Source organism: Chironomus tepperi, unplaced genomic scaffold, assembly GCF_022539635.2.
Source record: "Chironomus tepperi strain 1889 unplaced genomic scaffold, CSIRO-AGI_Ctep_v1 contig_128, whole genome shotgun sequence".
In the NCBI taxonomy this organism is placed as follows: Eukaryota; Metazoa; Arthropoda; class Insecta; order Diptera; family Chironomidae; genus Chironomus; species Chironomus tepperi.
This window is the reverse complement of record NW_027226250.1, coordinates 1,053,463-1,077,001: the sequence shown is the minus strand read 5'-3', so window position 1 is coordinate 1,077,001 and position 23,539 is coordinate 1,053,463. Positions and strand designations below refer to the sequence as shown.

At 31.7% G+C, this 23,539-nt stretch overlaps 1 protein-coding gene across 4 annotated transcripts in view; it reads right to left on the bottom strand.

Annotated features, from left to right (window-relative positions):
• Positions 1-21,717, bottom strand: part of spen (split ends) — a 72,171-nt gene extending 50,454 nt beyond the window's left edge. For 3 of the 4 annotated variants that reach the window (XM_070636436.1, XM_070636437.1, XM_070636439.1), the window contains exons 1-2: positions 21,566-21,705; positions 20,275-20,999 (exon numbers count right to left, since the gene is read on the bottom strand). In XM_070636436.1, coding sequence (XP_070492537.1) covers positions 20,275-20,357 — 83 coding nt within the window. In that variant the 5' untranslated portion in view covers positions 20,358-20,999; positions 21,566-21,705. Of the gene's footprint in view, positions 1-20,274; positions 21,000-21,565 lie in introns of all 4 variants that reach the window. The other variant, XM_070636441.1, reaches the window with a different exon arrangement.
• Positions 21,718-23,539: the final 1,822 nt, after the last annotated feature.

Here is a 23,539-nt window from a genome sequence, read left to right as displayed (position 1 = left end):
AAGTAAAAAATAAAATGGTGAAATTAGTAATCAGAATACAGCAAAAAAGGTTAAATTTGATCAAAAATATCATCAGACATCGGCAGAACTGGAAGTTATAATGTTTCCTGTATTTGGAAGCAAATTTCATCACGGAGGACTATGAATTTGCATGGAAGCAGGATACGCTTTATTCTACCTATGATTTTTAGTGCTTTGAGATTCGAACACAATCTCAAGCAGTTCGGTAAACCAAGGATACTTATATTTTAGTGATATTTGACGCTTATCTTCTTATGTCTTTATTTTTAAGCTTTTTGTTAGATATTGATTTTGGCTGATTTTAAATCTATTGTGAAGAATATGAAAATGTTCATATTATTGCGAATTTACTGATTCTTTTTGGAATTGGTGCTGTTGAGCCTTAGCAAAATGAAGGAATTTTGTCATTGAGAGAGGTTTAGCGGCTGAAGACTGTTCTTATATCCACTTTTGCCTAAGATTTTCTATTAGAAAACAACAATTATGAATGAAAACGACCAAGAATCAACTAGCTGTTGTGCCACATTTCATGATAAAATTAGATTCTTTAAATACACATGTAAATCATTTAAATTAATCCAGACATGGAAGTATGAAAAGCGACAAGGACATCGATATAGTTTTATATATTATTATTGTCAACGTGACGACGAGGAAGAAATTCTACACTTTTTTTCAATTTCCATGCCATTAACATTTTTTCCTGACATAGATAAGGCTTCGTTGAATAAGCAAGAAGGTTTAATACCCACGCAATAATACTTTCTCAAGGATGATGTTTTTATAACAAATATTACTTGTTTTATGATAACAAACAATGTTCAAATAAGTAAATTATTGTTATTATTATCGATGATTGTGTTCACAAAAATTATGATAATCAAGAAGAGTGGAAAAAATGTATATTCTGAATTGAAATTAAGCAAACAATGAACGTTAAGGTCGACTGTTGTCGAAAATGTAATAACAATTCCATTAATATTATATTGTGTTATCGCAAAATGTCTTCGTTATTACATCCATTCTTTCATTAAACTTCAATTATTTTGCTGAAGTTGTTTGTATATAAATCAGAAATTATTAAAAATTGGGATTCTGAAAGTCCCAAATTTGAGTGTTGGAAATTAGGAAAAGTCATATTCTGAATGCCTAACTTTAATAACTTTGTTATAAATGTAATTAAGAATTCGAGAAGGATTCAAATAATAATAATGTTGTTTGTTCTTCGGAGTTCAAAAACTGATTGAATTTTTGTATGAAAAAGGGGGTTTCAACTATGTACAATAAATATTATTCAATTATCAAATGAACGTTATAACTAACAATGAGTTGCATTAAGATGAGATTACGATACCATGTGAGCATGATTGTTGTCTGTTACAGCGATTGAGATGAAATGATGAGTTTGAAAGTTGAAGATAAGCATGGACGATCAGGATCATCATCGGTATTGTCATTTACAAACTAAAATGAATTTAGCACAGAATCTTCATTGCTCAAATAACTTCAAATCAGACAGGAGTAGATCATTATTATTCAAAATATTGAATACTCACATATCCAAGACGTAGTCAGATTCAGGAATAGTCTTAAGAGTCCTTATCGAATGATTTCAATTTTGTGAAAAAGCACAGGCTAAGAACTATGACTCACTCCCTACCCACACCTCTTTGACTACAATTCTACTATACAATTGAACTTAAAAGCAATTCTTTGATTATCTCTATGATTACGTTTTGCATGACTTCATTTCTTAAGGATTGAACAAGACTCAAATGTCTGTGAATTTAAATGGACTATAAATGAGATGATAAGAGTGAAATTTATGAATAAAAAATAGAAAAAAATTTCATAAATGGTAAGGGCTGATCAGAAAATCAATAGTCATAAAAATACATTAAGCTTTAATGGACATATTAAACACACGAGACATGTAGCCTTCATTCATTAATAATGCAGTGAAAATGCAGACAAACAAAATGTTGTTTTTATGCATAAGCTTCAGAGAGAAAATTAAGACAGCAAAAAGGAATGAAATTTGAGAGAATAAAACGATATAAAAAAAAGAACAAGAATTTCAGATGGAATGAGAACAATCGGAAAATTTGCAAGAGACCGTGATCGAATTTCTGATGCGGAGAATTTTTCTTATTTCTGTTCCTGATTCGTATCGAATAAAAATTAAAATGGAATAAAAATAAAACAAAAGAAGATATTTTTGGTGTTGGCAGAAACTTCCTTCATTTCACAAGAAAGAATCTTCTTTTTCTTTGTTTATTGTCCCAGACATATGAAAGCACAAACAAACGAAAAAAAATAACATAATACTTTTTTTACTATACGTCTAGACCTCGCGCACAAAAAAATACACACGAGAGGAAACGAAATGCAAAATTAAAAGCAACATTTTTTGTTCCTTCATTTCATTTCCTTACTTGCAACATTTTTTTTGTTCTAAAAAGTGCATTTGCAGGTTTTTTGCCGTCTTATGCATTAAAAAACAATCTTATAAAGCATGGAATTGCAAGCAAAACAAATTACAATTTTTTCAAAAAATGTGGCAACGTGCAGGATGTCATACACATTTTTTAGGTAGCACATAACAATACGTACTTTAATGTTTAAACATAAATTTTTGTTATCTGCTAGTAAATAACATACAGTTTTAATTACTTTTGTGTGGGAATCTATGATCATAAATTGATAAAAACCAGGGAACAATATTGATTAGAAAAAAATATTTTTGTGGGGCACATGGCCATTACGTTATCAAATTTTTTGATAATATTGAGCAAGTCATGAGGGTTTAAGGTGATAAAAAGAAACAGTTTATCTTCTAGACAAATTTTTATTTATTAATGTATAGAGTCTTAAGGTAAAAAGTATTTTTCTGGTGATTTAGGCTCAAGTGATTCAATTTTGTCGCACGAGGCAATAATAGAGCATGCAGTCGACTTTTCCATACAAAATCCGAGAATATTTCGAACTCTGGACAATAGCTTTGCAGTAAAGCTGAATTTATTCTTCGCTAATGACAAGAAAGTTAATTAAACCCGAGCAACGTGGATGAAAAAGGCTACGCCATGACATTTGACTGCCCCAGAGTGACATGTTTCGTACAGTATTAATAAATGCAACCGTGATAAAGCCTTCTTCATTTGTGACGTTCTTTTATGGGGAAAAGGCCGGTATAATCGACGTCCATGACTACGCCAAGAAAGTCATTTCGTTGAGTTAGGCGTTAGTGAAAGTAATGGCAGAACCTTGATTGAGTCGTGACGAAACCTTTTCTATTTGTGTCGCTAGGGTGATTTAACTGGTTAATAAAATCTAAGTAACTCAAAGCTTGACCTTTAGTGAAAGTTCTTTAGATCACAGACCTAGTCACCTTTCCCTGGATATTCTATTGGTTTCTTCAAGATCTACAGACAGGACAATGTGGTGAATTGCATTTTTCGTCCGTAAAAATGGATCAAAATCAGCCATCACAGAACCATCAAGACAACTTCGAGTCCTTCCGTTAATACGCCGACTTAACGATGTCCTAGCAAACACGTTTTTCCGTTCGAACTACCTGATCAAAATTCATCAATTTAATGTGGCACATTTAATGGATTTTTAAAAAAAATCTCACGATTTAATGACTAATACTACTCATTTCATTATCACGTAAAAAAAAGATACAATAAATCAGCCCAAAAAAAAATGGGTGGAATAAAAAGAATCTTATCATTATATTCCTTCGTATCTCTAATTTCAACAAATAGTCAGTGACAATATAATGAATGTTTTAGAAGATAACTTTTTATTTCGAGGCACACATTTATTTTGTTATCGATAAAAATAACGCGTTAAAACGTAGGAAAAAGGAGAGAGAGAGAGAGAGACAGAAACATTAATTAGTACGCATTTCGGATTTCCTATCATCCAGATAGAAACGTAATAAATTATCAGTTTTTAATGTAAAAGAGATGGCATGGAACTACAGAGAGGAAGACATAATTCATAAAAAATACTTATTCATTAACAGAATCAGATTTTTTGCTGAATATGGCAAAAAAAAACATTCCTGCATGGTAAATTTTGGTGCCACACAGTGAATAACAGTTTAATCAATTCATTATTATTTTTCATATGGACACAATGTGTTAAGAATGAGGAAAATTTGGCAACGCAGCATTTTTTTGAGGGAAAATGTTTTTCTTGAAGAAAATTTCAGCATTTTTCGCTGACATCATCAAAAATAATTTTCTATTCTCCATACACAATTTCTGGCACCATCATTGGGTACCATAAGGAGTCGAGTCGTTGGGAGGGAAATGACTGAGATGATGTGCACCTTATCGCATAGGAAATATATGTAACATGGGATGATTTCTCGTTGTTCTAGATGTAAATTGTATCAACTTTGCTTCTAGAAATTGCTCATTGGAGTGAATGGAATGGAAGTAAAGATTAAAAAAAGAAGTATTTCGATCTCTTCCTTCTTGTTATTTCCATTTCATTCCGTTCCATGACATGAAATATGCAATGAAATTTTTTTTCTATTTTGGAGCCCTTGTCTCATCTCGACTTTCTTTATTGTCGCACAGAATCGAATTTTTTAGAAGAAAATGGAAGGAAAAACTTTTTTTCTCTCTCTTCTGCAATCATGCTACGACGTATGGAAGGGATGAGAAGACGTGGAAAGCAAAAAAAAATCCCCAGGAGAATATTGGAGTGAAATTTTGTGCTGATGCCATTTATTTCGCAACTACACAATGTGTTTGTTGTGTTCCCAAGACAGCCACATAATGCTATAAAGAATGGTTTACTTCTTCAACATTAAAATTGCCTTTTTCTTCAAGTAACTGCTTGCTGCTTTCAGCCCTTGCTACTTTTTCTTCTGTCTTTTTTTATTATTGCGCATTTCTTTCTCGGCAATTTTTATTTAATTTTGCAGTTTGGCTTCATTTGCTTCATGGTAGTCTGCATATTCTTTGGAGATTCATCCTTTAAGGCGTGAGAAAAATATGCTTCTGTTTTAGTCTAATTTAATAATAAGAATGACGACATTCTTCAATCAAATTTTTTTCCATATTCACTGTCGTCAACGACTCTCAAGTCATTCAATTTAAATTGATATAATGCTGTCATTGAAAGTAAAATGATGCTTGAATCAAAAAAACAAGCAATCATCATCATCATCATCATACTGATAATTGCATGATACTCAAAAGATTAAATTTAATTAATGACAATTCACAAAGATACTATATTATTTTCATACCTCCGGATGTGATACAGGTTTTCTCAAGAAAAATCACAAATCAAGTAAATCGAGAAAAAAATGTGTAAAGAATTATGTATGGCTGATTCGACGAGCCTACAAATGGATAATTTATATTCAAAGGCAAAAGATCTTTTGAAAAATAATTAATAAAAGATTTCCATATAAATCTATGATTTATAATTTAGATATTACGCCATATTACATAATACAACAAAAACTCTGAAGTCGGCAAGTCTGTTAGGATATTGAACCTATTAAGATCCGGCACCTGGTTTTTATACGACTCTGGAATGTTCTTGGATTTAAATCGAATCATAGTCATACCGACCTGGATCTTGATTTTTGATCGATTAACAACTTTGTGCTATTAGATCTGGTTGATGATTATAGGAAAGATTACAACGGACCACTTTCGGAGGTTATTAAACAAAATCAGCAATATAAGCGAATCAGAAGGGGTCAGACACAATACTTAGAACATCTTTTAAATTCTGTTTTGGGGTAGAGGTAATGGGTCATTGATATTTAAAACATAATCCTCGTAATATCCCAAATATCGACAAAACTGTATTGTTGTCATCCTTGTCATATCGACAACACTCCGTATGTAATGTTTGAGAGTTCAGTTTATGGCAGGAATCAAACCCACACACTTTCAAATTAATAATACAAATATCTCGTCTGTTTGCCTAAACGTTCAGCTACAGAAACCTTATTCAATTATTATAAGATTCGCCTATATATGGCTCGACACAACAACAGATTCCATTCTGCGCAGACACCACAACAGCTTAACACTGAAAGTATCAAATTCTGCAATCATAAATTTCTGTAGAATCACCCATTTTTATAATAAAGACTGAAAGATGAGAAGAGAAAAGTGAGCAGCACGTTTATATTTTTTTCAAAACTGTTCCTTTGAGGATTGATAACGAATAGCTTGAATGTGAATGGTAAATAACAAAAAAGAAGAAGAACGAGTTGCTTACTATAGAGAAAAAAATGTAATATTGAACGAAAAACGACATCCAATAAAGGTAATGTTAATGAAGAATAGAATGAGAAACCAGAATGACGGGTTTTTGAGATTGTATGAGCTAGTAAGTGGCATCAGAAGAACAATCTTAGTGGAGAAGCATTAAAACATCCTCATTCTGATAATAATATTCTCTCTTTCAAACGTCAATTGATGAATATACATATGTTCCTATTCCAAAGACTCACTTCATTCAGAAAGTTCTGAAAGATTGTTAAAGTAAAGAAGAAGTAACAAAAACCATTTCCTTGATTTATACACAAAGAAATTGCATTGAAGCTCTTGAGATAATTTCATTTTAATGATTTTTTTTTAAAAAATTTTATTTTAATAGCTTTTTGATGGAAAGAGCGTGCTGTACTGTCTGTCAGTCAGACCATTTAAAGTGAATCATTGAATATTATCTACTCGTGAGGTTTTTATCTGCTGTACAATGCTTTTATTGTATGTACATAAATAATTTTTTCAGATATATGAAAAAAGAAGAAAAAATTTTTCTTTGAACTTTTTTCGCTCAATTTTCATGATCATTCACATGGAGGAACTAATATAATGCGTGTTGGTTATATACACAAACTATTTATAGATTTATTTAGATTAGAAAAAAAGATAGATTTTGATGTAATTCTTCAACAGTTAAGGCTATTGAATTACTTTATATCTGGAATTTGTTTTAATCATGAATAAAGTTGAGCTTAATAACAAGGAAATCAGTTTAAGATTATTCTACAAGTAATTAACGTCCATGAAAAGAAAATGTAAAAATTTCTCATTGATTACGAAAAAAATATGTAAATATTAATCAGGTTTAGCAGCATGAAAAGGGGAAGTTTAATACAAAGTAGCATAGTAGAGTTCACTATAGAACTCTTAGAAGGAGACTGTTGATAGACACACTTGGCATTTGCCTTATTTACTACCTTTTGAAGATCTTAGGGTATATCAATGCAATGGACCTAACCACAATTTGCGAATCGAGAATCATACAAACTGAGTTGACATGGCTGGAACAGAGAAAAATCTCTCAAATTCAACAAAGCTTCCCGGGATTTGAACCCGGGTCATTAGGATCGATCGAGTGCTTAACCACTCTAAACACTCTGCCACTGCTGCTTGGACACACTTGGTCTTAGTAATTAATAAGCGGATGTTAGTGATAGAGCGCTCTTTAAATAACATTTAGGGAGAAGACCATGAATCATATTTGATCTGTACATGCATCTATCCAAGAGAGTTACGAATTAAGTGAACGACCCCCTAAATATCAACAAAGTTGAGGATCACTGTTCACTTAACTAATGAACTTCAGATGAATATACAGAAAAATTTAAGATTTCAGCTACATTTACTGTACAAAACAGACAGACTAGCGACTGGAAGTCTGTTGTAGCAGCATACTTTAATGAAACTAAAAAATCATTAATTTTAATGAAGAACAAGATCAGTCATCCTTCATTCACTGCAAAAAAAAACAGCAAGTACAGAATTCATGAGCTTAAAGAAATTAAGGCAAAAATATCTGTTGTTTCTGTTGTTCAACTTCTTTATACTTAAATGTATTATATTTTTGTTCTTAATTAAAAGATTTCCTTTCTTTTCTTTGCCTTCGCTCAAAACTACACATTTATTGCCATCAAAAGCGCGGAAAAAAGAAAGAGGTAGATTCTTTTTCTTTACAATTGCTTGATGGAACCATTATTTTTCATTGTTAATTCACTTCAAGCATGATGGTTCATCCCATATTAAACAAAAGAATTTATTTCATTATGTAAGGTCTTCAATTTTTTTTAAGAAATCTTTTTTATCCAACTAGAATTCAACAGTCATTAGTGCGTAACGAGAACAACATACTTTAGATCAGGGGTGGGCAACCTTTTTTATCAGGCACATCTTATTGATTAGCCTCGACCTAAACCGTACAAAACATACGGTTCTAGATATTTCCAAGCAATTTTGGCGGCACATTAATGTGTCGCAGCACACAGGTTGCCCACCACTGCTTGAAGATGAGATTAAAATGTACATTTTATGTTCATAAACTGTCACAGAAGATATGAAAAAATAGAAATTTATGCAAATTTCAGATTAAAAAGTTTCAAACATTTCCGACTGCAACAAACAATTGCAAAAGCAAATACACAAATTTGTCAACTGTGGATGACGTAATTTTACCTCCCAACTCTGTGGTATGAATGTTCTTTAAAATATATATAATAGAAAAAGAAATGCGTCGCAATAGAACGTGGATGAATTATTCATGTTCAGTTGTTTTCATATTTTTGGTTCCAACTCCCATATTCTCACTCTATTCCATTTCTGTTATTTTTCTAAGTTTTAGTGCCGCATTTTATCACGAAAAATCTGGCAACTGTATGATGAATTTTAAGCAGTTTTTTAAGCATTCCAACTTTATTTCTCTGTCTCTTAAGAGCTATAAAGTTATAGACGAGAAATGGCTTTATTTCAAATGTTTTATGAATTTTGACAATCTTAGATGAATTTTGTGGCAAAATTTGAAAAATTCAAATGTTAAATTTTTGAATGTCTAGCAGAAAAAGGCATACTCATGGTGAAAGGGGGTGTCTTGAAAGGTTACACAAAAATGAACTGTTTAGAGAATATGCAAACCTAGAGTTATTAATTGACTTTGCATTTTACGAATAGGTCCAGAGACTGTTTATAGAATCATATTACTAAGTATGCCTAGACAGTATCTAGCTAGGTAGAAACTAGACATTGGAAATAGCAGACATTGTTGTCTAGACCTACATCCACGATGTATAGGCAAATGCATGATTCAACTCTCAACAACTTGTTCCGAAACGGGGAAATCGAACTCGCGTCCGTAACGATTTTCGGTTGTAAGTACTCTTGGCTTTAAGTATACTAATCGTGGGTTTTCAATTTGTAACCCAACGTCCAACGATACTAAGCTATCTGGGTTGTTTGAAGGGCTTGGAAGAATGCCAATTTAAACTATTATTCTGCTCTAAAGGTTATAGATCTTTAGTCAGAAATTCCATCAATCCCTAACAGGCAAAGAGCATGCTTTCATGGTAAATGCCAATACGGTCCTAAAAGCTGGGAAATGAGAATCTGGCAACTCAGCTTCAAACATCTCAGCCATGTGACTATCAAATGAAAAATTATTATTTGTTGTCATTTAACATGCGTGATTTTAAATTTGCCACCTATCATCTTACACATATTCATGCCTAAATTTTATCATTATTTCTCAAAGTGACACATACAAATTGACCAAATGAATCAAAGCAACAACAAAGTAGTCTAGCAATACGTGACAAAACTTTAATAATTTTTTATTTCATTTCATTGAGTTTATATTTTTCTAGTAGAGAAAAAAACATAAAAAAATGCAGCGTTGCCACATTTCCCATCCAACATGCTGTTCATTAGTCTTATAACCAAGAGTTGTATTTCATAAAAAAATATTTTTTTTGTGTTTTTGCTTTGACAAAGAAAAAATTAAACAAAATTCCAACGAAAATTGCAGAAATAGAAAAAAATGTATTTGACGACTAGCCAAGAGCATAGAAGAGGGGAAAAAAATATTATTATAGTGTGTTGTTAGCCCACGCAATTCTTGTAAATCTTACGACAACTAACTCAATTTGGTATACGGAAATGAATTTAATTCGTTTAATAAGACTTTTGGCTACTTCATGGGTAATTGATTAGTGGACAATTTTGATGTTATTATATTATTAAAAATAAATGACGAAATTTCATATTAATATGAAGAACAAAAATACTTTTTTTATTATTTGTACACAAACTATGCGTTTATATTGTCCAAGCAGGCATGACATTAAAATCACTTTTATTATGAGTAAATATATGAATTGTTTGAAGTAGATTTTTTCGAGAGCTTGATTATAATTTTCCTTTCTACGTAGCATAAACTTAATAGGCAGTAACTAAAGGTACTCGACATGCTCGCAGTTGCCAATTCTGTTTAGTAGAATTTGTAGTTTAACTCCGATCAGCACAATTTATTCATGGCAGTGCCAAGTGGCCGGCGTATGACAATTTTCATGAATGTCAGCTCAAATTGCGGACAGAGAATTTGTGCAAACTTGGTGACAGAGTCAACAACAGAGTCAGGAGGAAAGCGTTTTGTTGTAACCTAAGCTCCACATAGGAACATGGTTGCAGTAAGTAAGTAAGCCACTTGGATGCTTTGTGGTCATCATCTGACTGCCATAAAAATCTTGTGCTGATCGGGAATGTTAGCTCAAATTGTTTTGAACGGAGATTTAAGTCAATTCAGGTTTTATAAGTAGTTGAGACGAATTCAATGGATTAAGACATACAAAATTTCAATCGACATCGAGCTAAGGATTCTTGATGTTCTCGAGACCGAGAACAAGACTTTCCAGTCTTGAGCTTTGTCGAAATCGAGACTTCGATTAATTCCCTTGTAGTCTTGGCCTTGGTCCATGTATTGGTCTCGATTATGTAATGGAAAACCCCACACCAAGCTCATTGATTTAGAGCTGAATGTACAAGATCACGAAATTTCCAAGAAAATCGACAAAGTCCGAGTTGTTCACAAATGTATGAGAAAGAAAAAGAGAGACGAGTCGTGAAAAGGAAATTCATTTTGCGAGGTAAAATGAATGAAAAGATTTTTATCATGACTTCCTCCCTCAATTCAATTTCATTTATATCTATTTTTCAGAACCACATATCAGTATTAACAATGTTTTTTTCAAAAGAAATGATACTCGAGGTTGAAAAAATAATTAAAAAGAAAGGGACTCATAAATGATGGCTGGGTGGGAAAATTGCGATGGAATTAGTAAGTGTCTAGTGGATATCTAGTTCTAACGTGTTTTTAGTCCACTAGGAATGTATAAATTCTAGAGCTAAAAATTTTCCATAAGGCTGCCATTTGAAATCCCCAACAGACACTAAGAACTCCTTTCGACTCTATTCGCTCAAAATGCAGTTTCAAAGCTTTGAAAATTTTTGTGGGCGAGATCTTGGAAGATACGACATAGAAATAGTTTAAAATCGATATTCCAGCTTGAATCTGTAAATTTTTTGAGGCTTAAACGCTGGTCTGGGAACGGATTATCTGCTATTTATATGTTGCGTGTATTCCGAGTAGATCCCTTCATCTTCAATTTTCAAAGCACCTTCTAATACTACTTAAGATTCAAACCCTAACAGGCAATGAGCATGATCAGATGCGATATTTGTGATGATGAAACTGAGTTTTGATCACGATAAATTTTCATCATCATTCCATACATTATTTGATGACGGTAATTTTTGTGAATGATCTGATCATATCATTATTGCGTCTGATTACGAATAACTTCAAATGCAAACGTGCAAACTTGCATGCAATTTTTTACTTTTATATTTTACTGATCGTAAAATCAAAAATAATGATCCATATCAATTGCAATCACAGTGATCATATCATGAAAAATTGTTCACAAATTAGTGAGAAAGAAAAAGAGAGACGAGTCGTGAAAAGGAAATTCATTTTGCGAGGTAAAATGAATGAAAAGATTTTTATCATGACTTCCTCCCTCAATTCAATTTCATTTATATCTATTTTTCAGAACATTATATCAGTATTAACAATGTTTTTTTCAAAAGCGTAAATGATACAGGTGTGTGAAAAAATAATTAAAAAGCCATTTTTCGCATTTAGGGACGTTCATAAATGATGGCTGGGTTGGAAAATTGCGATGGAACTAGTTAGTGTCTAGTGGATATCTAGTTGTAACGTTTTTTGGTCAACTGGGAATGTATAAATTCTAGGGCTAAAAATTTTCCATAAGGCTGCCATTTGAAGTAAGATGGAGTTCCAACAGACTACTAAGAACTCCATCCACTCTATGTCGCTCAGGAATGCAGTTTCAAAACAAGCTTTGAAAATTTTTGTGGGCGAGATCTTGGAAGGCATACGACATAGAAATAGTTAAAAATCCGGATCAGACCCACTTGACTTGAGGTTGGATTTCATCGAATCTTTCCTGAGGCCGGAATCACGCTGGTCTGGAATAGGATTATCTGCTATTTATATGTTGCGTGTATTCCGAGTAGATCCCTCTCATCTTCAATTTTCAAAGAACCTTCTGAGGCTACGTAAACTGACGATTCAAAGTATTTAAGGCAGGATTCTTGACAGACATCATTTAAGGATGTCCCCATAGCTTACAATGTTAATTTTCCTAACAAAAAATTCTCACAATTAATTGCTGTGTTCTAACGATCAAGTCATTATCTATTCGCACATGAATGGCATATTTTGGAGGGGAAAAAACATTCAGTCAAGATTTTAATAAAATAGCAATTTGATGAAAAATAGAGTTTAATATACACGCAAGCATTGAATTATCTATGCCGGCAATAAGAAGAAAAATTGAAACAAACAACGAGATTAAAAAGAAAATGAAAATCAAATAGTTACTCATTGCATTGACTCTGACCATATGGCGCTCACATTTAAAGGCAAAGAATGAAAGAAGAAAAAAATAAAATCACATTTATGTGTCCTTGACGTATTCGTCATAGACGATGTTTGACTGTAGACGTAAAAAAAATTCTTTACAACTTTGACTTGTCTTTGACTTGCACACACAAAAAAATAAGAAGGATGAATAAGAAATTTTTGTTGAAAATTTTCGCATAAAACTTCCGTTCGACATGGCATGAAGAAGATCTTTACTTAATTCTCTTCTTTTTTTGAAATTAAATATTGCAAAAAAAAAATCTTTCATAAACTAAAATAAATTTACGATTTCGGATGGACTTTGAAAGCAATCTATTTTTTATGTTTGGCAATAAAAATGAAAATTAATTCGAGTGTAATTTTGTTTTTTTCTTTGAAGAACATCACGTGAGGGATTGGCTTTTCATAAGCCTCAACAAAATGCTACATAAATTTATTTTTAATTGGATTTATCATGCCTAGGAGATACTTAGACACACTTACGTAATTTGGATTGCCACTTGACGGGTTACTTTATGAGATGGTTGCTGGGAAACTCTTGAGCAACCTTTTTGTTGTTCTGTTTCATTCTTGTTTCCATTAAATGGAATCCATTTAAAAACCTTTAAAGTTCTTCATGGCAATTCTTCAACAGACACAAGGAGCATGTTCTTGTTATGCTCACAAAATTGAGTATATTCAACTGTATTGATTGAGTATGTTCATATGCATGCTCATTTAGGAGACTAAAGTCATTAACACGATAATTCTGCTGACTGTCTGTTAAGGATTATTGTCACATTCATTTTTGTCAATTTGAAAATTGAAAGTTCAATTCCTAATTTTGAGGAACATGTGAGCACATTTTTATCTCAAGACGTCATTTATGAGCAACTTTTAAGCAGAACTCTAAGTCGACTCAAACTCATACATGGAATCAACTCGATTTGAGTCCACATTTCCATAGAAAAATCCTCGTCAACATCGAGCAACTACTTTTAAGCTCATTAAAATATTCTTGAAAATTCATAAAGGATATCGAACTTTCTAATATTAGACATTACGTATCTATGAATGTGAGCATGTTGTAGAACAACATAGAAACAAAAAAACATTTGTGCATTTGAAAAGTCATAATGTGTATTAAAGTACAATGCCATTTATGAATGGGAATCTCGCTTTCTTTATTTTGTTTTATCGATCCCTACCCCTCATGAAAAATGTACTGATTGCATAATGATCAGAACAGAATGGAAGGAATAGTGTAGTCATTACCCGATTGGAATATGTTGAAATGTTGCTGCAACAGTGACGAGGCTACAAAATACTTAGAACTATGTGGCAGCCACATGGCGACCAAACAACCAAATTTGCCAAGTTGCTGCCACTTCGGTGCTGTGACAGCAACATTCCTACATGTACAGATCGGGTGAGAATATTTATTTTGCATACAGACATATAGCATGTACACAAATTAAGATCCAAAGCTTTTTCCAGGGTAAATGTTCAATATATATACATAAAGCATGTAAAATCATCGCTCTTGACAACCACATGACATTTTGCGGCAAATTGTTTTGCATTAACGATGTACATTTTCATATTAAAAATCCACAAAAAAAAAGTCGTGTATCTTACTATCTTGGTGGATGTTACGAGTATACCAAAGAATTTTCATGTCAGACTAATCAGCTGAATTAATAATAATTTTGTGTTTTTTTACTTTTAGACATAAATTGAGTTGTAGCTGAATGTCTCTTAGTGACTAGTGATGCTACTGCTGCTTCTGCTATTTATTTCGAGAGAACCAGAGGAAAATGAAATCTATTTTTTTCCTTACATGAGGCCATAAATTATTCATAATTGGTATTCGATTATATCGACGTGCCTTTATTTATATGAGTATTGTTATTCTTGTTGTTTTTATATTGAATCGGGTCTGTATTTCTGTATATCTGTATTTATTATTTAAGCAGAAAAGAACTCAAACAAGTGCACGTTGAAGGACGTTAGAATGAATGATTTTCTGTATTTGATTGTAATTATAGATAGAAGAAGAAATAAAGAGTCAAATATAATATAAAATGAGAGATACCTCACGTCTATCTATCCGTCTATTCATTATTTGCTTATCGTGAAAACAAAATAAAATAAAAAGGCAAAAGAATAACAAAAATGAAAATGTCAAGATAAGTTTTGTTAGCCTAAAGCTTCTTTTTTTAGTGACACAAAAAGGTCAAATTGGATATGAAGCACTACTCCGAGAAACTAAACTAATAACACTAAAAGCTATTTGAAGACGAAATATCCTATAGTAAGTAAGCAAGCATATACAAAGAAAAATAAATAATTTTATGTATTCAATAATAAAAAAAAGGCGAAAAATGCGTCATTATTCTTTATATCCATCGTAAGTTATGTAATAATTCAGCCAAAAATTATTCTGCCTTGCTTTGTTTATCTTTCAGTTTGTTTTTATTTTTTTAAAGTATAAAGCAGTGGTGGGGAATCTGTTTTGTGACACGGAACTCCTTTGTGGTGGACCACGACAGAAACCACAAGCAACATGTGATTCACGACATTTCCTTAAACATTTTGGTGTCACACTAGTGTGCCGCGACACACATTTTGTCCTCCACTGTTAAAGAACATCAACATCGTTGCATATTTATCACATACTAAAATTCTTTACAGCAGTTCCATCATGAAAAGTATTCCATTTTTGTCATATTAATGTCGCATGGTCACTGTCATGTCTCTGTGATGCTTTACAACAGTTGTGAGTATGACGCGACACACTAGTGTGGCCAAAGTGGTAAGAACCCTGTGTGACGCGACACACTAGTGTGGCAATAGTGGTAAACAGCCTGTGTTACGCGACCAATAGTGTTGCAATAATAGTGAGCAACCTATGTGCCATACCACACTAGTGTGCAAACAAATTTTCTTGGAAATGCCATGAATCGCATGCCGTGTTCTATTTCGATCATGGCTAACCTCGACGTCTACCACTGCCCTGCCGTCTACATCTTGTTTGTCGGAAAATCAACCAATTTTTATGTATTTCACATCAAGCCTACAAAATTCGAAAGGCACTTGAATCTGCTCATTTACCTCTTCATACTTTATATTTTTATTTTTTTCTGCTCATTTGTTCATTTATTCGCTTCGTAAATGAATTTTGGTAGAATTTTGGATGGAAAATAACAAAAGCGTATCGAGATTATATTGTTTCATGCCACGTAAACCGAGAATGAGGCATCCATCTATATGTATTTTGGAAAATGGGTAGTAAAAATACGAAAAAAAAATTTCATTCTCGAATTCGATCGATAAAGCCATCAAGGTTAGTGTAAGGGTATGATAATTTCGATTCTGAATTTCTGTTTCTTCCATGTCTGAGCATAAAAGCCGAAGTTAATGCAATAACAATTTTTTGTTCTTTTTTTAATTTCAACTTTTTTTTGATTCCATTTGAGTCAGGCATTTAGTATGAATGTATTTTGAGTATAGAGTAGGCGATCGTAATACCTCCACAATATATAGTCAAGCGCCACATTATTACATCCAATTCAATACATTTTGGATAGTGTTTATTTTTCATCATGCACGGTTAACATCCATTCCAGAATAAAATCACACGCCAGAACGCTCTTGAAACAGAAAGGAGAGTTTACTTAGCCTCGCTATGGTCGCTCGACTGGTCGATGGCTGGTCTATTTGTATGTACATACTACAGCATCAAGAGATGGAAAGAAGTAGAAAAAAAAATCCAATAACATTATCTCGAAAAAATAGTTTTTACCATTCCACCAAATTGAATGTGTAGCTCTTTCTTTTCCATGTTTTTCCATCATATTGGATGTTTTTCTCATCGGAATCGATATTATCTTAATGGAGAGTAGAGTGGTACATGTAAAAAAAAAAATAACCGCAATGTTTGTTCAGCAGCTAAATAATGGCCATGAATGCTCATATTCATCTACCCGGGTATTCTATTCAATGAAACATATCGTGATTTTTTATAAAGCTGTATGCCTTATTCTTACCAACATTTTTTTTCTAAGCTGAAGCTAGCTACGACTATCTTCTATTCTTTTTTTCCATTCCTTTCTTAAAATTTATGAGATTTCTTTTGAAGTAGAAAGAATCGTAGAAAGCACTTAAAAGTTCTTCTCCTTTTCAATGTACGAGTACGCTTTGTGATGATTACAATATGGCTTTACATGTATTATCACTAGTAATATTCCATTCCATTCTCTATACTACGTCTTCCAAGAATATATACAGCATATATACAGTAATATATGGCAGCAAAAAAAATAAATTTCTTTCTCTTTTCCATTCTTTCTTGAAAAAAATAAGTAAGTAAGTAAGAAATATGAAGAAAACCTTAAGGCAACTCTTATTATATTGTGTAAACTTTATGTACACGTATGCGAATGTAGAATTTTTAGAAATGTAAAGAATTATATTTTTTTTTCTAATGATGAACATGAGATATTGAAATAATGAGAAAAATTTGTTACCTTAGCTACAAATACGAACCTGTTTATGTAAGAAAAACAAGTTAATAAGTTACAATAGACTCGTGAACAAGATGCAGGTTCTTGTCAATCAATGTTGAAATATTTTCAAAGTTTAGAGTTTTTGATTTTTGAGAAGTTTTTGAAATTAACAAATTTTTCAAATTAACAGACCCGAGCAGAATACAATATTTTTGTTGCGCGCCCGCTAATTGGATCTTATTGAAATGTTCACACTAGCATTTGGTTCTAAGTATACTGCCTCAGTGCTCAGAGTCGACTAGGATTTTGTATTGAAATTGGTATCGAATAATGAACCTTGAATCTTAAACATACAGCAATTTCTCAAATTTTCTTTCTAAACTCATGTCGCAATTTTGACGAATAATCGAAAATTTGGCTGGCATGACTCTGATTTAATACCAGATTCAGTTAAACTTAGATTCAAATCTGGATTAGGTTTAAATCCGATACCATGTTAGAGTCACGTTGAATTTAATTTTGGATCAAGTAACCAATCTAGTTCAGAGAATCAGTACAGATTCTCAAAATATGTTCAGCGACACACTGTTCATGCTTAGACGACACACTAATCATACAAAAGTTTTGATTGTTTAAAGAAATTTCTACCAAAAAGATTTCGATTAGAGCTAGAAGTCGACTCGAATTTTATATGGCGTCGAGTCCACTTGAGTCGAGTTTTCACACAAAATCTGAGTCGACTTCGAACTCTGGCTTTGATTTTTTTGGATATCGCATTTCAAAAGGTTTCAAATTCATTGCATCATACAGATGTGTAGTTTTGAAGCTAATAAGACTAGTATATTGAACACTCTCCCCATAATGAAATCTCAGACTATAGACTAATATCGAAATTGCTCGAACCATCCATGCAAAAATTCCAGCTACGCCACTGATTACACATTAGAAAATTCAAGATTTTTTTTTGCAATTCTAAGTTCAATTAAAGTATGCACTACACAGCTATTAGTTCCTATAGAAAAAAAAAATAATTTTTCTTCATAGCAACAGAAATTTCTATTTTGTTTCATTTGAATAAAAATACACCATTAGAAATCATCTCCATCGACATGGAGATCTAAAATGCTTTTAAATTAAAAAGAAGGTAAATGAAGCTCAAGCTAATTATTTCCAATAAACAGCAACAAGATATGAAAGAAATTTCTTTGATACACCTAAATGGAAGTAAATTTCAAGTCGAATAAAGCCCTTTAGAATACCTTAGAAAAATATCTACGAAGCACCTATAAATGATGGAAAAATGCAATATTCAAGAAGTCAGGCTTAATTGAAAACGATGAAATAATTTTTGTGTTCGCTGCTCCTCTTAGTTCATTCTTTTAAAGTCAAGCGAACGAGAAAGAAACTTTTTCGCTTGAAAATTTATTTTTTTTTTTGTTCAGATCCATCTCAGTCTCACAAATACATTGACTATATGTATACCTCATATTATATATATATATACACACAGATACTCAGATCACATTCACTAAACTTTTTCATATCCATTAAAGAAAAGAAAAGAAGAAGAAAAAAAAATTGTATAAAATAAAATAAAATAAACGGAATTCGCAGCAATGTGTATGTTGCTCTTGTGTATTTTTGCCCATATTTCCAATCCACCGAAAATAACAAAAAAAAAAGTAAGTATATTTTTTTAGTCGTACAAATGCGCCAGAGCGAGAGAGAGAATACATTGCTTGAAAGAAATAAAGAAAAAAAGCCACGAGTGCGAATGAAACAGTGAAACAGAGCGAGTTAGCAATCGGGCCACAACACAGGCAGAAGAAGGCAAGGGAAAAGCGAAACAACAAAATGGTTCGAGTTGTCGTCTGTTCATGAAACATTCGGCTATGTAAATGCTTTTTATAAATATCGTGTATATACAGAGCGCAGGCAAGCAATCGCTATATTCTCTCTTCTTTTTATATATACACATATTTTTTTTTCTTCTATATCGTATTAAATGATGAATTTTTTGCCTGCCCGTGTCGACTTTTATGGAAACATTCGACTACTTCGGGTTATATTATTATTTTCTCGTTTTTCTCGCTTTTGCTATATAGTTTATACACAGCCCGAATGGAAACAACAAAAAACTGGCTCTGGCTCTTGTTGTGTATATATATATATATATAAAAAAGTATACACCAAAATGGAATTATTGTTATATACATTTCGGGTTATTATTTTTATAATACCAACTTTTTTTTTCTCTTCTTATTTTCATTCTTTTTTGGAGTTCTTTTTCTTACTCGAATTGGTCTGATGTATACATCATCATTTTTCCTTTCTTTTTCTACATTTTACTCGAACATTGCAAGAGTATTATTCAGGAGAAGAGTTGTTGCTATATCAAATTGAGCGATATCAAAAGAATTCATGCAACTTAGTCCTTAGTCGTATAAAAATGGCATGAAATTTCTGATTCTGTCAAACAAAAAAATGACCTGGAACGCGCAGACAGAGAAATGTTTCTTTTTTTGGATGGGAAAAAGTTATTGCAATTTATGATGCTGATATATGTATTTCCTTATATAGGAAGAAATGAGGAAGGGTGAGAACCACTCTTTTGTATGAGAATTGAGCGGATTATCAATTCAGACCCTTCCTGATGCATCTTTCTACTTTTTTTTTACATAAGCTCATTTCCCATAAATTAATGTCTAGTAACTGAAAATTGAGCCCTTAGTTGAATTGAGCACCTTGAAACAAATGAGAAATATTGTTGGCAGTGGCAAATTAAGGGAAAACAATTCATCATCGTTGGATGGAAGAAGTAAGAAAAATTTTGTTATAGACATACCAAAATAAATTCGTCATTGCCGAGAAGAGAAGATGAACGAAAAAAAAAATACTAATGACGCCAGTCTGGAGTCTGATGAAATGTTCCTACATATCTACATATATTTATGCTAGTGCTTACCTTTGAAAGTGCTCCCTTATTCGATCTTCGCGTGTATTATCGGGTAAATTTGCAACCCAAAGATGACGAGTCTCGCGTACCATTTTGCCACAACTGATTCATGGAGGAGGCCTTCGTCTTATCGGACACAATTATACACAACTCACAATTACTATTTTGCGCGTCTTTTATCACGATTTTATAATACGTTATCAGCTTCGCGATCAAATTCCGAACTTGATTGTGTGACTTTTTACTGCAATGACGCGACCGTACCTTAGATTCTAAAAAATATTTTCAGGATACTTTTTTTTACTCCTTTTTACTTCTTATTTTTAAGAGATCAACTTTTTTTTTGGAATTTATTCAAGATTTTTCCTCTCTTTTTCACAATTTTGGCACGTCACGATTTTCTCAAATTTTTTGCTTTTTTTTTACACTGGGTTGAAAATTTTCATTTTTCTTTTTCTTATTCCATTAAACACTTTTCAATAAATGTGTAGCTATTTGGATTTCATTAGCAATTTCTGCTTTCTTTTTTACATCAAATTACAAACTTTTCCATTTTTCTTCTTTAATTGCGTACAATTTTTATATTTTTACTTATTTCCACTGTTATTCCTCTGTATAATTTTCTGGTTATATTCTTTTACATATTCAACTTCTCTTGCTGAAGTTCTTTATTTCCAGAAGAATTTTTTTTCTTTTTGTGACACAATTTTTTTAATTTTATTTATTTTAAAACACTGAAATTGATATAAAATTATTTAGAAATTTACCATTTTATGAACTGAAACTTAATTTTAAAAATGAGTAGAATAAGGCATTCATTCACTAAACAATATATTCTTTGAACAGCAAATGCTTTCTTATTTCATTTTTCAAACTTTTTTTCATGAGAAATTTTAAAAAGAAAAAAAAATTTTAAAAACTTTCTCACAATTTTTTGACTTTTTTCACTTTAAATTATTTAAAAAAAAATTAAAAAAACAACAATAATTTTGATGACTGTTGGATGATTCGGTTAAGGGGTAGTTAAAAAAAATTATAAAGCTGGAATCGATGGATCCTCTGTTGTGATAATGCTAAGAATTTTTCCTCTCCTTTTGGATATTTTTTACAATTTTTTCTTTTTTTGGAATTTACATTCATAAATTTTCTTTAAACATTATCATTATCTGCTTTGCATTTTTAAAGAAATAGAAAGAAAAACTCCATGCGAAATTTTCTTTTTTTCTTCCCTCTTTTTTGCTTTTTTTTTTTCTTCTCCTGTAGACATAAAAACAAAAATTTCTTCTTTTTTGACACTTACACTCTTAATTTTAAATGAATTTTTTTCACAAATGTTTCTTTTTTCTTCACTTTTTCTTTATTTTGATAATTATTCATTAATTTATAATTATTTTATTGAAAAAAATCACTTTTTTTCCTCCTGGTTCATATTCACTGTCTATTTTCACTGAACTTCACTACTCGACTGACATGTAATCGAAAATTCGCAGTATTTTCGAAATTTAAAAAAACTGTTTTTTCATTCAAATTTAAATTTAACCGTTACATCAAATCAGCAAATGGTTGCTGTGTGCAATTTTGTTTCACAAATTTTACTTTTGAAACTTTACAAAATTTTCTTTAATTTCAATAAAAATACTCAAAATCAATTATTAAGCACATTTGGATGTACAATAGTTGTACAATAACTGCTTACGATTAATAAAATACTTAAAATCATAAATTTCATGTGACTAGACACATTTTACATGTGTTTTTATTGCACATGTATTAGTAATTAGCAAAGACACAAACCAATAATTTTATGAGTGTATAGGTTGAACCGCTCAGTCTTTAACAGTATATGTGACTCAGGTTGGTCATATAACAATAAATACAAAATGATTTTTAATAGGCACAATAAATCCACAATTACCTGTTCCTATAAATTGCCCTTGCATTGACAAAACAATTAAAAATCTTGGAAATTGTAGTAAATTTCATAAACCTGCTGCATTATTTCATTATTGCACACATCCGAGAAACATTTTCAAAATTTTTCTATCCGTTTGCCACGTCTGTGCATTCATAGTCTAGATGCGGTTCATGTTCGCTCAATTTTTCAATTGCATACAATTTTTACTCTCAGTCTAAGCAAAGCTGCAAGTGCATAAGACTCAATTGCTCTATTATTCAGACGGGAAATTTTTATAGCTGTGAAAAATTATTGCGTAAGAAATTTAAATTGCATTTTTAAAAAGGAGCTTAATAATAGTGTTGTTTAATTTGTATAGTACACAATGGCAGGTGCAACAGTCCAAAATATCTCAAAAAATTTGCCAGAAGGCTTGAGGAAAAGCATGGAAAAGTTTCAAGTGAGTATTTATCTCCCATTGTAACCTGGAAAATAGTCTCGAATTTATTGATTTTCATTAACAATCCAAATTGTTATTCTTTATAGACTCCAAGCAGTGTTCCCATCCATTTAAAAGGTAAATCAGTCATTAACTTACTGTAACTGAATTATTTTTTAAAAGTTTTTCTTTTTATCATCATCGTCATTCCAATCATCATTAGGTGGTCCATTTGATAGAGTTCTGTTCGGAAGTACAGTTGTTCTTTGCGGAGTTGGAATCGTTGGAGTTCTCAGCTTTGTCTACTCCATGGCCAAGAAGAAGTAAATCAACCTTACAAACATTCGCAAAACCTTTTAATTATGTCAAGAAAAAAAAGTAATTAAAATTGAAATAAATAAAATTATTTAGAAGAGAAAATTAACGGACGGGATATTTTTTGAAATAATTTATTTACATATTCACACTGGATGTCTTGATGGTGAGAATTGGTCCAAAAATTGATGTGTCGAGTTAAGAATTACTTAGAATTACAAGATAAATCTGACTATAAACTATGATATTTTTGCTGATAACAAGCTGTAAATATCAAGTCAAGCATCAACACTATTTGCAAAGCTACTTCGATGGTCATACCAACCAATTGTGATACAAGTCTTTCGATAGATGTTGTCTTAGGTTGGATCTTTCACTTATCCTATCAGGTAAAGAGACTGCTTTCAAGTACCGTAGTTGCCTTTCTGTACCATAAAAGCTTAGTATTTACTTGTTAAGGTAGATCAAGCATCAACAGTGTGAATATAGTTTAGCGTGTTATGACCCTTCTTATATGTGGGTGATTCTCTGGATAAGTCAAATTCGTCTAATTCGTGTCTCAAAAACTACAAAATTTGCTTCATAGAAAAACATTACTTTAACTTATTAAATAAACTAACTAATTG